Genomic DNA, 15496 nt, shown 5'->3' on the forward strand with positions numbered 1-15496 from the left:
ACTTGTCTCTTATCTGAGTTGGCACTTCTTAATTGCATTGGCCGATGATTAGATTAGAATGTTTTGTCACTTGTACACTCCGAAGTGGGCCAGTGAACCTGGTGTGAAGGCACAAATATCAATCTCTTGTGCATCGTACTTGGCTTCGCTGACCCATCCCTGAATGTTAATCTTTGTTTCGACCAACAAAGTATGAGGCATATGCTATCTAGTTGATACTACTTGGCTCGTATTTGAGTTGAACTTATTCGTGCGAGCCAGGTGTGATGACACAAATATCAATCTCTTGTGCATCAGACTTGTCCTCACTAACACCATCGATAAATGTTAATATTTGTTTCGACCAACGAAGTATGAGGCATGCTATTTAGTTGATACTACTTGGCTTGTATTTGAGTTAAACTTATTCGTTTATTTTTGTCTTTCTTCCATTTTAGTGCCGATGATTAGAATGTTTGGTCACCGTACACTCTGGGGTGGCGTAAGTGAGCCTGGTAAGATAGCACAAATATCAATCTCTTGTGCATCCGACTTGGTCTCACTTACGCCATCCCTGAATGTTAATATTTGTTTTGACCAACAATGTATGAGGCATTTATTTATTATATCCTAGTTGGCTCTTATTTTTGTTGGCCTTCTTCGTTCATTTTGGTCTTCGTTCATTTTGGTCTTTCTTCCATTTTAGTCACTACACACTCGGCGGGCGGTGCAAGCAAGCCTAGCGGCAGAGAGGAGGGATCAGAGGAGGAACCGGATGAAGACCCCGATACAAATGAGCCTGGCGGGGAAAGAGGAAGGAGCAGAGGAGGAACCGAATGAAGACCACTTTGTATCTCGAGATGGTGAACTTTGTATGAATTAAGAGTTGTATGTGAAACATTTGACACTTGCCACTATATGTGTATGTCGATTGGACTCTATGTAATGTGATGATGATGTTTATATTATATTTGTGCAATGTACATGCTATTTATATTATGTCTCCATATTTCTGTATATAATCTATATAATATATGTATATTGTTGTATATAACCTGTATGTGCATAGCAGAAAGTACAAAATCGTGTATAATAAGAGCAAATTCTGTGGCGCACTAAACACTAATTTTGTGGCGCATGTGCTGGTGCGCCACAAAATTCTTATTTTTGTGGTGAAAATTCTGTGGCGCACCGCCCATGCGCCACAAAATAGGTATTTTGGCGAAAATTCTGGGGCGCTTTCTCGTACGCCGGGGAGTAAAAGACGGTGTTGGGGTTGAAGCCGCCATGCGGCAGCATATCCTGGTAGTGCGGCGACAAGTTTGGTGTCATGCACCCGGGAGTGGAGGAGGGACCGTCGTTGTAGAACCTGGATGTCGATGGAGATACCACTCCCAGAATGTACACCGGCACCGATGTACTCCATGGGCTCGCATTGGTGCCAGCGATACACCTGCGCGCGCCGCCAACGTCTTCGTCTCCAGCTGCGTCGCCCTCCGTCCCTTCCGCTCCGCCATCGACATCTTCCGGCGCAGAAAGTCTTGGTGCCACTAATCTTCGGTCCAGCCTTCTGGCTTCTTCTTCGGAGCCGGCTTCTTCCACGGTTTCACGAAGGGCGCCTTCGCCCCTTTCGTCCCATTGCCCGACAGCTTCTTGGCTGCTTTTTTGGCCAATTTTTTGGGGGCTGTCGGCGGCGCCATGGATGGGGAGAGGGTAGTGGCGGCGGGAGGGAGAATTGAATCGGCGGGATAGGAGGTAAAATGTGTTGGGATGGCAGAAATGTGCGGCGGGAGAGGCGCGATTTGCCGGGAGAGGGGAGACGAATTTTTCATGTTCCCCTGATGCGTCGGTCCCGCCACGCCTAGCCTCGCTTTTCGTTGTGTCCGGCGTGCCTGAAGCGTCCCTTGTGTAGCGGGGAGGGGCTCGGGGCGCCGGACACCGTATTGGGCCGCGTCGGACAAAAAGAGACTTTGGGGCACGCGACTGGAAACGTTTTTTGTCCGGTGCGCTCCAAATTCCTTTGGGGACGCTTTGGGGACGCGGCCGGAGATGCTCTTGCATGACCAAAACTAATTAACTTTTGTAGTAAATTAAGATTTCTCTAATCAAGATTAGATCCAACAATTTCTCCCTAATATTGAATGACGTCTCTTCATGCTTCTCTGATCTTGACTTCTTCCAGATCTGCGTCTTGTCTAGACCTTGCTCCACGACAAGTTAACTGGAATTTACGAAAAAACTCAGGCATGATCCGAACTATCCACCCACGTTAGCAAATGTGAACACACCGACCAACGTAACGCAATACATGCAGGCTATCTTGTGACTACTCCATCCACTTCAGCCTCATGTAGAGCCATGACCTCATTGAAGAAACTCCCGTTATCTGGTTTACCGCTCCCTTCACATTTAACATTGATCCTCTTGTCGAGACAGGTAGACGACTTGGTTGAGGCACGCTAACGGCTACCCGCCAACCTATTTTGGCGTTTTCGTCCATGGTGATACATCTTACCTGTGGACAGTCCCTCAACCTCCACACGCATCAACTACAACGGATCCTCACAGAGACAAGCACTTGGACACAAGACGACTCACACGGATGATGACGACAACCGCACGTGTAAATGTGCGCACACTTGACTCTTTGAGTCATCACACTTCTCTGAAGACCACCTTGACGAAACTCGCAGAAGACGATCTTGATGAGACTACTGGTACTGCACCTCGACACCACCTCTTCCATGAACGATCATCCGCCACCGACGCCTTGCCAACGACTTGACCTTGCCGTCTTCTCCGTGTCGCTCCGTTGAGAGATGATCGCCCACCACCTCGCCAACGATACCATCCTCGATCTCTATCTCTACCTGGTCACTCCGCCGATCGACGGTGGCTCGCCCCGATGCGCTAATAGCGTCACCTTCCCGGAGCAAGCATAATTTCAGTTTTTTCGGCTCGCTCTAATATCAATTGTTGGAATTCAACCACGGATTGATCACATCAAACTAGACGAACACATGGTAACATAAAGTTTATCACCAAGGGTGTGTGTAGCACTCGATAAACTTCTCTTCATTAATTTTCTGTTTTTCTCAACTCACAACTTCTTATTATAGAACCTCACGTGTACATATATACGTATGGCCAGCCTAGGCCAACCGACTAGAAAAACTAGACCTAATCGTACATGAACTTCTAGTACAACCCATACTAGTACACATTTTCCTACTTTTATAGTTCAGACCGGGCTAGACTCACCTAGCTAACTGTCGTACAGGATTAACTGTAAGGGCATCTCCAGCGGCGCGACGCATTTCGGACGTCCGAAATTTCCGTTTGCGTCGCGCGGTGGACGCGAGAGTGATCGTTTTTATCCGCGCGTCCGTTTGCATCTTGGAGTGGCTCCAGCGGTGCGACGCATTTCCGCGTTTGCATGAAATATGAAGTTTCGAAACAACAAAATAATATTGAACGAAGTCATAGTTATTACATTTAAATTTTAAAAAGTCTGCATGCAAATAAGATAGTACTCCTCTAGGCATGATCTGCATGGCCAGCCAATGTCCATTGATGCTCAATCAGATCCGTGCCAGCCAATGGACAGTTTTTCCACTACCAGTGCATGCAATCTATGCTACCAATCATTCCTGGAAAGCCTCTAGACTCGTTGATAGACAGGAGGCGCCTTGTATCCTCAAAAGTTGGCTCCCTACAGTAATACTCTCCGAACACGCCAAACACGGCTCGGCAAAACCTGTACATGGCCTCAAGACAGGTGCTCTCACCCATTCGAAGATACTCATCGAATATATCCGCAGGCATTCCATATGAGAGCATGCGAATAGCCGCGGAGCATTTTTGGTAGGAGGTGAAGCCTAACGCACCTGTTGCATCGCGCCTACAAGTAGGGGTCGTAGTTTCTGACGCCCCGTAGAATGACCAAGAACAGGTCCCTTGACATCATGTATCGGCGCTGGAAATATTTTTCCGGGTAGATCGGATTGGTGAGGTGGAAGTAGTCCTTGTGGAGGCGGGCCTGCCCTTCCACTCTGTTGCGCGGCAGGTTTTCGGAGCGCCCCTTCACAGAACCCCGGTGCTGCGGCCCCGGATTAGAGGTGAACTCATGGATCATGGAGGCCGCAGTAGTTGCCAATATCTGCGTCGACTCATCGGACTCCTCATCGGAAGAGGAGTCGACGACCTCCGCGCGGAACTTGTCCAACATCTGCCACATGTCCATCTACGTGGGTACAAACTGCGGATCAATGGCCGCGCACAATAGCGGCGAAAACACGAGTAGAAACCTACCGGCGCAATTGACCGAACAGGTCGTGGGCGGCGCGGAAGGGCGGCGCAACCGGGAGCGTTTCGCCCGAAAACAGCCGGCAGGTACACGGCGGAGCACGCTCCTGCTCTCCCGCGCGGCAAGAACGGAGCCGACGCCGACTACTGCGGCGCTACGGCGGTACGGCGGCGCTAGGGGTGGGGGTGGTGCCGTCGCACTAGGGCAGGAAAGAAGGGGGAACAAGAAGCAAATCGAAGCGGTCGATTTCGCTATCCCTGACATGCGGGACCGGGTAAGAAATGGAGGACGCTCGGGGCGACCTCCGAGCGTCCGCCGCGACGCAAACCTGGCGCATATTTGGGCCAGGTTTGCGTCGCGGCGGACGGCCCGGTCACTTTGCGTCGCCCCGCTGGAACAGGCCCCAGACGCATTTCCGGTCACGGCGGACGAAAACGGTCCGTCGCGCCGCTGGAGATGCCCTAATGCTACAACTCATGGTGCCTGTCCAAGCCAGACATGACCAAAACTAATTAACCTTTGCAGTAAACTAAGACTCCTCTAATCAAGATTAGATCAAGAGCCAACCCATACAAAGCAGTGAGGGAATCTCTCTATACAGTCGCAGCGTAACCTTTTCGTCCAATCAATTTAGCTTTTAGCTTTCATAAATGCATAATCAAAATTTCATTTCAGAGAATCTTTTGTAAATCTCAAAGACCGTGAGCGGATGGAAGGACACGATAGCTAATGTACCCATGTGTGCAAGTACAACTGCATTTCTCCACATGTTATTCTTTTTTACTGTTTCTTACATGTTTATATTCCCATGTGATTTATATTCATATATGATCCATATGCTTTTCCATTTTCAAATTTAACGAATAACTTTTTTATTTGCTCCATCTTTCCGTCATTCCGTGCAGGTGTTTATGGACCAAGAGCTATCAGCATTGGATGGCCACACTGTGCGACAAGGATGTGCAGTGGTGCGGCGAAGCTCACCTGCTCGTGTAGTATGTTATTTTTCCATATGTTCATCCCCATGGCCACTACAATCAGGTGTTATCCCAAGTGGTTTGAAAACCAAGGGATTCGTATTTCTAAGCGGGTCTCATGGCGGTGAAGAAATTCTTTTTCCGCCATGGTATTTTTTCAATCAAAAATAGAGCACGGGTACGGTTCTGGGAAGACATTTGGTTAGGTAATGCACCTTTATGTGAACAGTATCCTGCTTTGTATAGTATTGTTCGTTGTAAAAGTGATACCATTGCTACGATAATGGCTACCTCACCTACGAATGTGAGGTTGAGACGGATTTTGTTAAGGCAAAGGCTACTTGCATGGAATTCCCTAATAGATTGTCTGAGAGTTGTACAACTATCGCCTGAACCTGACGAAATTAGGTGGAATCTACATGTAGATAGCACCTTCTCGGTAGATTCCCTATATAATGTGATCCTTCATTCTGTCGTACCAGTTGATAATAATAAGAAAATTTTGGAAGATGAAAAAACCATTAAAAATCTAAATATTTGGATGGTATCTTCATCGGGAGTTATCCTCACCAAAGATATTCTTGTTAAGCGTAACTGGCATGGAAGTACTCGTTGTGTTTTCTGTCAACATGACGAAACTATCAAACACCTTTTCTTCCATTGTTAGTTTGCGAGATCTATATGGTCAATCATCGAAGTAGCGTCTAGCCTTTATCCTCCGATTAGTGTGGCCAATGTCTTTGGCAATTAGCTTCATGGTATCGATTCAAGGTTCAAATTGCTTCTTAGGGTGGGGGCGCTCGCAGGGATCTGGGCACTCTGGCTATGTATTTAACGATAAAAAATGCTCTATCTTGCAGGTTATCTACATATATACATGTATTCTCTATTTGTGCTTACCTCTTCATCGAGTGGAGAATCGCGATGTATTTACGGAGGTCTTTACACGGTTGGAGGCTGCGACGAGGGATAAATTTTCCCTACATGGGTGGCAGCAATCTACGGATTGAAGCCCCTCCTACATCTTAGGCGTTTTACACTTTAGACTCGTGACTTATAAACGGCTATGTGCATCCTGATTATGCAGAGACCGCATGTAATTGCTTTTTTAAGTAATAAAGCGTTCATTATCGAAAGAAAATGACCACTACAATCATGCCGTGTTGCAATGTAATAGATGTGGTCATGCACAACAATACAAGCAATAAAATAATATTTGGAGTTACCTTCTCTTATTCTAATGTGTAAAGGTACAAGCTACTGCCGGAGGTGTAGATATTTCAGCATACATTGCGATCTTCGGATCAATTTGATGAAATAGCTTTCAACCACCCATGTGGAACAGCTGTGAGCTGGAGGGGATACCTTCTGCTGAGCGCCATCCGAAATTTCTCGGACATGTCAAACAAAGCCAAGCTAGCCCCATCAGGAAGTTTCCAGTCAAAGTGATACAAGAAGTTTGCCAATGTGATCTCCACAACTGAAGAGCTGAATTGAATACCGGGGCATTGCCGACGCCCAGCCCCAAATGGAATGAATTCAAAGTAAGTCCCGTTGTAGTTCACATTCTTGTTCTCGAACCTTTCAGGCTTAAACTCTTCAGGATTTCTCCAATACTTTGAATCCCTTGAAATTGTGAAGATATTAATAGCTACATTTGTTCCTTGAAGGATATCATAACCCATAATTTTGCAGTCCTCCATTGTTGTACGGAGGAGAAGAGGAGCAGGTGGATGCAACCTAAGGACCTCCTTGATGACCATTCGCATGTAATGGGCTTCAGTAAGGTCACCATTTGTAATGACCAATTTGTCTTCACCTAGCAATGCCCGGACCTCTTGTTGTGCCTTAGCCATAGCTTCGGGATGCCTGATAAGCTCCGACATGGCCCACTCCAGAGCAGTTGTTGTGGTTCCCATGGCAGCACCAAACATATCCTGAAAACACCAATTATGGAATATATAATAATAATGATGTTGGTGATAGTTATAATTTAGTACATTTATATGCAATAATAGAAATATACATATATTCACTTGCTGCCATGTCACGACCAAACATACAAGTATACTAGCGAAGATGACTCCCGGGGCAAGTGGGTAGCGGGGGCGAGGGGGGGGGGGGGGTGTGGAAGCCGGTGAGCGCCAATGTCCTGGCATATCCACGGATTCCATCTAGTCCCGAAAAAAATTGTTGCACATGAATGTTTAAAGAAAATAGGGGGACAAAAGATGAGTCGACCATGGACACTCACCGATGATGAGGACCTCCACCGTGTCAATGGTTAGAATACAACAGAAGGAGGGTTACTGGAGTCTACAACGCGATCCATGGCATAGCAGTAATGAGAGGCATATAATGGAGCCTAAGACACGAGGCATGCAGTGGGGTGCGTGCTCCCCCGAGAGTTTGGTCAAGGCGGCGGAGATAGCTAGGCTAAGTGGGAGTAACATATGTAGTAACAATACACACTACCCAAGACGTTTTGGTGACTTGATACGATAATAAATGAAAAATAGAATGTGGTGGTAACTAGCTATATTACAATAATATTACATACCCCAAGACAAGATGCGTCTACAACATTATATTGTCACAATGCATGAAACCACATACTACCTCCGTTCTAAAGTTTTAGGCATTTAAAAAAAAGGTAAAACCAAGTAAAGTTTGACTAAACCTTTAGAAAAGAATTTCAACAAATATGATAATTGGAGATACCATATGAAAAAATATTTCATTACCTATCAGTCTGTTTTGTATTTTGCATGTTAATGTTTTTTGGTAATACTTGGTAAAATTTGAAATAGTTTGATTTTTTAATCTGCTTTTATCTTATTTTGAAATGTCATTTTTTTAACAAAAAGTATGGCACATACATCTCGATATGCTCGCAAAGTTGTTTAACGAAAATTCAAATTGTTTTGTGTTATATGTGAAAAAGACAAAATTGGGTACTAAAAGCAGATCTTCAGGAGATATTTCTATATCTTTTTACACAGGACATGGTGTGCGCACATCCATGGAATGTCGATATGTACGAGTGATTTTATTTAGATGTTTTTAATATTTTTTTCCGGTGGCAGGACATATGCACATGGGATTAAAAGTGCATTTCCGACTGATTAAACATTACTTTATACTTAGTATGGGCACCCTTTTCTATTGACAGAGTTTATAAGAAGCATTTACAAACAAAAAAATGCGTCACTTGTATCACTGTGCAATATATCTTGATTTAACTACAATTTCTAGACTTGGTACTTTGCTACTTAAATTTGTTAACCATTCTTATAATTGGAAGTATCAGTTGTTGACCCAATCTACATAGCACCCACCAGATTGAGTTCATTCATGATGCACCCCTTGTCGTTTAAAGTACTTCTTCCGTTCCAATGAATACAGTTTATTTTAAAGTCTAGCCAAGTAAAGCTTGATGCAAATTTTAGAAAAATCTATCAACACCTATAATATTCTATAGGTATCAAATAAAATTATATTTCACGATGCATCATGAAATATAATTTTATTTGACACCTATAGAATATTATAGGTGTTGATAGATACATATGTATCTAATTATATTCAGTTTATATTTTGCATGTTAATATTTTTCTGTAAAAGCTTGGTCATACTTTACATGTGGCTTGGCTTTTCAAAACTAACATAGGTCTTATTCACTGGAACAGACGTAGTACTAAATAGTATGATTTTCTACACTACACCTTAATTTGGTTTTGTTAAAATAAACTACTAAACAAATATCTAGCCTTTTATTTTTCTAAGAAGACAAACTGGTTTTTTTTTAGAACCAACAAGGACAATTCTTGTCATGGGAGCAGTGATGTGCCCCTGGTACAAAGCCGAGTATTATAGTCCGGTATTGGAGCAAGTTTTTAGTAAAAATATTTAACGGACCAAAGATTCGTCGCATGTACCATTAAATTGAGGCAATTTCCTAAAGGAAATCACACGGCTGCAGGAGTAACATTACAGAGCGCTGGTAGAACACATAAGCCACTCAACAACCCAACGGTTTGTGTTGTTCCTAATCTGACTCAGACTAAACTAGAAAGCAACCCAAAGATTAAAATAACACACCGACTTGCTCTCCTACTGCTCTGGTGTCCATCTCTGAGGACAAGGTACCGGTAAAGGCGATTCAAGATTTGATGAAGAGGATTTGTTCGCTTAATGGGCAGTGGAAGTGGGAGACGGTTGCACACGGGGATGATGCTTTTCTCATTGGCTTCCCCTCAGCGGCGGATCTTCAGCGTGTCGATGGTTTTCAGATGGGTGTGCCGGCTTATAAGGCAACAGCTTCGGTCACTATTTGGAAGCCTCAGGATATAGAATACAAATCTGAGCTCAAGCCTGTGTGGGTACATGTGGAGGGGGTGCCTTACACAGTGAGGCACTTCCGTGGTTTATGGGCGGTCGGGACTCTTCTTGGTGTTCCGCTTGATGTTGATCTTGTCACTATGCGGAGCCGTGGGGTGGTGCGCATTCTTGTTGCTATGGTCAACCCCAAGGCGTTAGAGGCACAGGTGGATGATATTGAACCGTTCCTTGTTGTGGCGTGCGCTGTCAAGCTGAAGCTTTTTACCTTTGTGTTCCGTCACGAGCCGGCTGAGTTCGTTGCGGATCCGGTCTTCTCTCAGTTTTTTCTGGAGGAGGAAGGGTGATGATATGGATGAGGAGGACCTGGGTAATGATAAGGATGATGACGCTGTTGGACCATCTGGGGCACTGGCGCCCGAAACTTCTAATATGGAGGTGGACACTTCTGCGCCCACTTCCTCAGCTAGTCATGGGAAGTCGGTATCGGTTTCTCATGTTTTATTCCCAGTCATTACACCATATAACGCAAGTCCTAGGACTCCGAGAGGCAGGGAGATTGTTGATAGGATCCGCAGAGTTTCACCGCAGCTAGTGGGGAGACCGGTGGTGTCTCAGTTTGCTTTGGACGTTGTCCCATCGGACTCGCAGGCGGACATGCAGGGGGCGTTGGAGATGTCTTCTTCCCCTCCTAGGCCTACAGAGGCTTTGCAGGTGCAGCTGGAGGAGAGGGGGCTGCTACGACGTCGCCGACCTCCTCCCTCTTTAGTTCGGCTATGCTGGAGGGGCCGGAAGGTGCCCTCTCGCCTCCCCTTGCAAGTGGGGTGGCGGTGGTTGAGGCGGTTGCTACTTCGCCTGTGCCCCCTCCCACGGCCGCGGATGCTGCGGCGTTCGGGATGGTGTAGATGGTGCATGGAGGAGGCGAGATGGCGGTGGAGTGTGGGGCTGCTACATCGCCCTTTTCTCACACCACCGCGGTTTCGACGCCGACTATGGGAGGGGCGGCCTTGGGTCCGACTGCTTCAGTGGCACGGACAGCCACGGCCCCCCACCTACTTCTACCTCGACACCTGCTTCACCGACGGTGTCACCGTTGCCGGTTCTTTTACCTTCCCCGCCATCTACGCCTACGAACGTTCAGCCACCGCCCACACCTGTACCGTCGACTGACTGCCATGCTGGGTATGTCACTCCGGTTAGGCGGAGTGGGAGGTTTGGTATGGATGTGGGTGGTGGGACGATGACGAAGGATGATACCATGCAGAAGGCGATGCGCCGTAAGGCGGCAAAAAATCTCGACTTCGATGGTATGATTTCTTTTCATAAATCTAAATCGTTTTTATCTTTTTCATCACCTATTATTTCTTCTAAGCTTAATGGTTTAGGAGTTAGTCTTGGTAGTTCAGAAAAGGAGATTTCTGTTTCAACTAGGGTCTTGAAGCATATGGAATTTGACCGTTTTACGGTTATTCCAAAAGCTTCAGCTAGGTTGGACTCCACTTACTTGGATGAGGATGAAGCGATTGCCACATCAGATGGTCAGCTTCTTTCTCATCTAGTTTGTGATGTGTCAGAGGTGGGTTTGGATGAGGACGACATGTACTCTTTATATGATTTAAAGGCATCTCGTCGTAAATCCAAATCTCCCTCTAACAAAATACCGCGGAAACGGAATTTTTTTTCTAAATATCCAATTGTTTCCCAATGAATGGCATGTTTGCGAATAGCAGAGGTCTTGGTGACTTGGCTAAACACTTACATTTTGCTGATTGCGTTAGGGATCATAGTTTGGATTTTTTGGCTATTTCTGAGATGGGGCGGCGGGATTTCTCGCAAAGTCTTCCTAACCGTATTTCCGGTGGTATAGACTTTACTTGGTTATCCTGTCCACCTCGTGGGCGTTCAGGTGGTATTTTACTCGTTGTCAAAACTGACTCTATGGAAGTGTTAGCACATTCGGTTGGGGAATATCATATCAAATTCCACATCCGTAATAGAGCTGACAATTTCATATGGAGTCTTGTAGCCGTGTATGGTGCTGGTCAGAAAGCTTATAAAGCCGTCTTTCTTCGTGAATTGGTGAATCTAGCAAAGGAAAACACTCATCCTATTCTCATAGGGGGGATTCTAATTTGCTGAGATTCCCATGCGAGAAGAGTAGGGGCAGTTTTGACAATCATTGGTCTTTCCTGTTCAACGCGATCATTGACAGCTTGGACTTGAGGGAGGTGTCAATGACTGGCAGACGATTTACTTGGGCTAATAGCCTTCCAGAACCAACATATGAAAAGCTAGATCGTGTAATAATGGATACCGACTGGGAATTGAAATTTCCAATGGTAACGGTACGCGCGCTAGAACGTATTGTTGGATTCTCGGATCATGCTCCCATCTTATTATCCACTGGTTTACCTAGACCTCCGATCAAACGCCGGTTCAAATTTGAACTCGGTTGGTTGAATCGAGAAGGTTTTCAAACCATGGTTAAAAAGGTATGGGATAGACCGGTTGTGGGTTTGTCTCCGATACAGAGGTGGAATACCAAAATGCATGCGGTACGAAAACACCTCAGGGGATGGGCAAGACATACAACTGGTATTCTTAAAAAAGAAAAGTAGCGAATTTCATCTATTATAGATGACCTCGAAGCCAAAGCAGAAGTTAGACCGCTTTCCGCACAAGAGATTGAGCAAAAAAGCCAATATAATGCGGAAATCGCAAAATTACTGCGGGAGGAGGAGCTGAAGGTACCAGCGATCTAAGGCCCAATTTATTCTGGAAGGAGATTTGAATACAAGGTACTTCCATTCTGTTGCCAATGGCATGCACATGAAGAAGCTTATTCGTACTCTAGTTCAGGATGAGGGTACGATTGAGGGTCATGAGCAGCTAAAGTCATTTATCACAAATTATTACAAAGGGCTTTTTAGTGCTCCAGAGGAAAGCAATTTTTCGTTAGATGAGACAAGAACGGAGGATATCCCCCAAGTCACTCTACCGGAGAATAATTTTCTTACTTCGCCTTACACTGAGGAGGAAGTAAGAAAAGTTGTCTTCCAAATGGAGCATAATAAAGCACCTGGCCCTGATGGGTTCCCAACTGAATTTTAATAATCATTCTAGGAGGTCATCAAGGTAGACTTGTTGGATCTTTTTGCGGATCTACATGTTGGGCAACTAGATTTTTTTAGGCTTAACTTTGGTGAGATTATCTTATTTCCCAAGGTTAATGAAGTAGAAAGGATTCAACAATTCCATCCTATTTGTCTTTTTAACATTTGCTTTAAAATATTCACTAAGGTTTCCACGATCCTATTAAATTCAGTGGCAGCTCACGTGATTAATTAGACCTTCTCAAACTGCTTTTATGCAAGGATGGAATATTCTGGATGGGGATGTAGTCCTCCACGAAACTGTTCATGAATTGCATAGAAACAAGTTGAATGGAGTCATTTTAAAAATTGACTTCGAAAAGGCCTATGATAAGGTTAAGTGGTCTTTTGTACATCAAACTCTCAGAATGAAATGCTTCTCTGACGAGTGGCGTGCGTTAATCAATAGTTTTATCTCGGGTGGAAGTGTTGCCATTAAAGTCAATGATGATGTGGGCAAATACTTCCAGACTAAGAAAGTTCTAAGATAGGGAGATCCATTATCGCCAGTGCTATTTAATATAGTGGTAGATATGCTTGCTGTCTTGATTGAACGTGCAAAGTCCGAGGGCCAAATTGAAGGGGTTATTCCTCATCTGGTTGATGGAGGGTTATTCATTCTTCATAGGGGGTGGGTCGCCAGTCCCAGTCGCCATAACTTGATCAGTCAGTCGGCGTGTGACAGTCGGCGCGGTGATGGATCAAGATGAGTCGCCGCCGGGCTTCCAAAGATAAAGTCGCGGGTGCGGTGGCAGTCTCAGTCGCCATAACTTGATCAGTCAGTCGGCGTGTGACAGTCGGCTCTAGCCAGTCGCCGTTTGCCAGTCGACGCGTAGTCACCATAGAGACACGTGGAGAGGCCAACGGCTAGATTTCACGTTGACCGAGGCGCACACCGTCTGCATGTTGTTGACCGTTGGGCTCGACGTGACCGCTAACGGCTAGTTTAACGGCTATTCAGCCGGTGACGGCGCAGATCTCGACCGTTGATTGCGGGGCGGCGATTCCGGGACAATTCAACGAACAGATCTCATCCTCAATCTGAGCGAGTGCGGGCGGTATAAAGGGTCGCCCCTAGGATTAGGGTTCAACACTCCTCCGCATTCATCCCCCATCTTCTCTTCATCTCATCTTCATTCCACACTCCACACGCATCCATGGCGGCGAAGGGGTGGGGCAAGTCGAAGGTCACGCGGGAGTCTCTCCTCCCGTACGTCGCCTCCGGAGTCATCCCGGAGTTCAACCGGGAGCGATGGCGGGTTCCGCCGGCGAACGAGACGGAGCCCCTCCCACGGCCTGGGGAGTTCGTGATCTTCATGAGCTTCCTCGATCGCGGGTTCGCTCTCCCCACCTCCGATTTCCTCCGGCAGTTGCTGGCCTTCTACAGCATCAAGGTTTCCGACCTCGGGCCACACAGCGTCCAGCAGATTTCTCTGTTCGTGGCGCTGTGCGAATGCTACTTGGGCTGTCCGCCCTACTTCCCGCTGTGGGTGTCCATCTTCCACGGGCGGGCGACTCGGGCCAGCAAGAACAGCGAAGCACTCATCCCGAACGGGGGGATCACCTTCCAGGTGAAGTCCGGGGAAAGATTCATCGACATGGCGCTCCCCAAGAAGGCGCGATCGGCTGGCGTCGTTTCTGGTTCTACGCCAAGGAGTACACTCCCCGGGCGAGGTATGCATTCCCCAATACAGTCCCGAGCCGAGCGTCCCGCGGCGCCTCAATGTCCGGTCGGCTGCCGCGCGAGCAGAGAAGGTGGTGAAGGATATGCGCCAAGCGATCCAGGCGCTAAAAGATGACGGCCCGACGGCGGTCGACATGTACAACTGTTGGCTTGGCCGGCGGCTGATCCCCTGCGGTGCCGACCTCACCCCCGGTGGGACGACCCGCGACAGAACGCCCGCACCCGGTCCACCGCGACCGAGAGGGACGAGGGCGAGTACCGGAACGCGCCCGCTAAGAACACCACCCCCACCTTTACTTCCTTCGACCACGGCTGGCAGCCCTACACCGAAGACACCCCAGCGCCTCGGGTAATGCTTCGCATGGCGACTTCGCACGGCTTAGCCGCGCTTCTTCCTTTCGACTTGTTCCTTTGATTCGATTGCAGCGTTGGCGGAAGATCGCGGACCACCTCCCTCCTCTCGCCGGAAAGGAACCACCGGAGATGACCGAAGGCGAGGAGGAAGAGGTCGACGAGGAGGAGGAGCGCACCGAGTCGGACTCGGAGGCGCGGGACTTCATCGGACTCCCGCGCGGGTCGAAGAGGGGTGTCGAGTCCTCGTCCCGGGCGCGGGCGAAGAGGAGGCGACCTCCCGTCCGGAGGACAAGGCGGAGCCCTCCAAGGAAGGGGCCGAGCCGCTATCGAAGCGGCTGCGCCCCACTCTCTGGAAGGGTCCATGAGGCTTCAGCGTCCCTTGAAGGACGCGATCGATGCGGGAGCTCGGGCCGGTCCGGGCGTAAAGCGATTCCCACGGTGAAGTAAGTATTTCTTGTCGAATTTATCCTTCCTGCGATCGGACTGAGTGTCGACTCACCTCGCCTCTCTGTAGGTCCAAGAAGAAGACCTTGGCGAAGCCGCCCGCGGCCGGGGTGGCGGCCACGAGGCGGCCGAGGCAAAGAAGAAAGCCGCGGAGAGGAAGGCGGCGCCGTCCGACCTTGGGGGTGCGGGGTCGGCTCCAGAAGAGCCCGCCGCCGGGAGTCAAGCGGAGAAGGAGAGCACTAGCCACGTCGAGCCCACCGCC

The 15496-nt window shown here is 47.5% G+C and overlaps 1 protein-coding gene across 1 annotated transcript in view; it reads right to left on the bottom strand.

The window, feature by feature from the left end:
• Positions 1-6413: 6413 nt before the first annotated feature.
• The window catches only part of LOC127331982 (zealexin A1 synthase-like), a 31140-nt gene continuing 22057 nt past the window's right edge, over positions 6414-15496 (bottom strand). The window contains exon 2 of the mRNA XM_051358223.2: positions 6414-7199. Within this exon, the coding sequence (XP_051214183.1) occupies positions 6567-7199 (633 nt within the window). The 3' untranslated portion in view covers positions 6414-6566. The remainder of the gene's footprint in view (positions 7200-15496) is intronic.

The sequence above is a fragment of the Lolium perenne genome, chromosome 2, assembly GCF_019359855.2.
Source record: "Lolium perenne isolate Kyuss_39 chromosome 2, Kyuss_2.0, whole genome shotgun sequence".
NCBI lineage: Eukaryota > Viridiplantae > Streptophyta > Magnoliopsida > Poales > Poaceae > Lolium > Lolium perenne.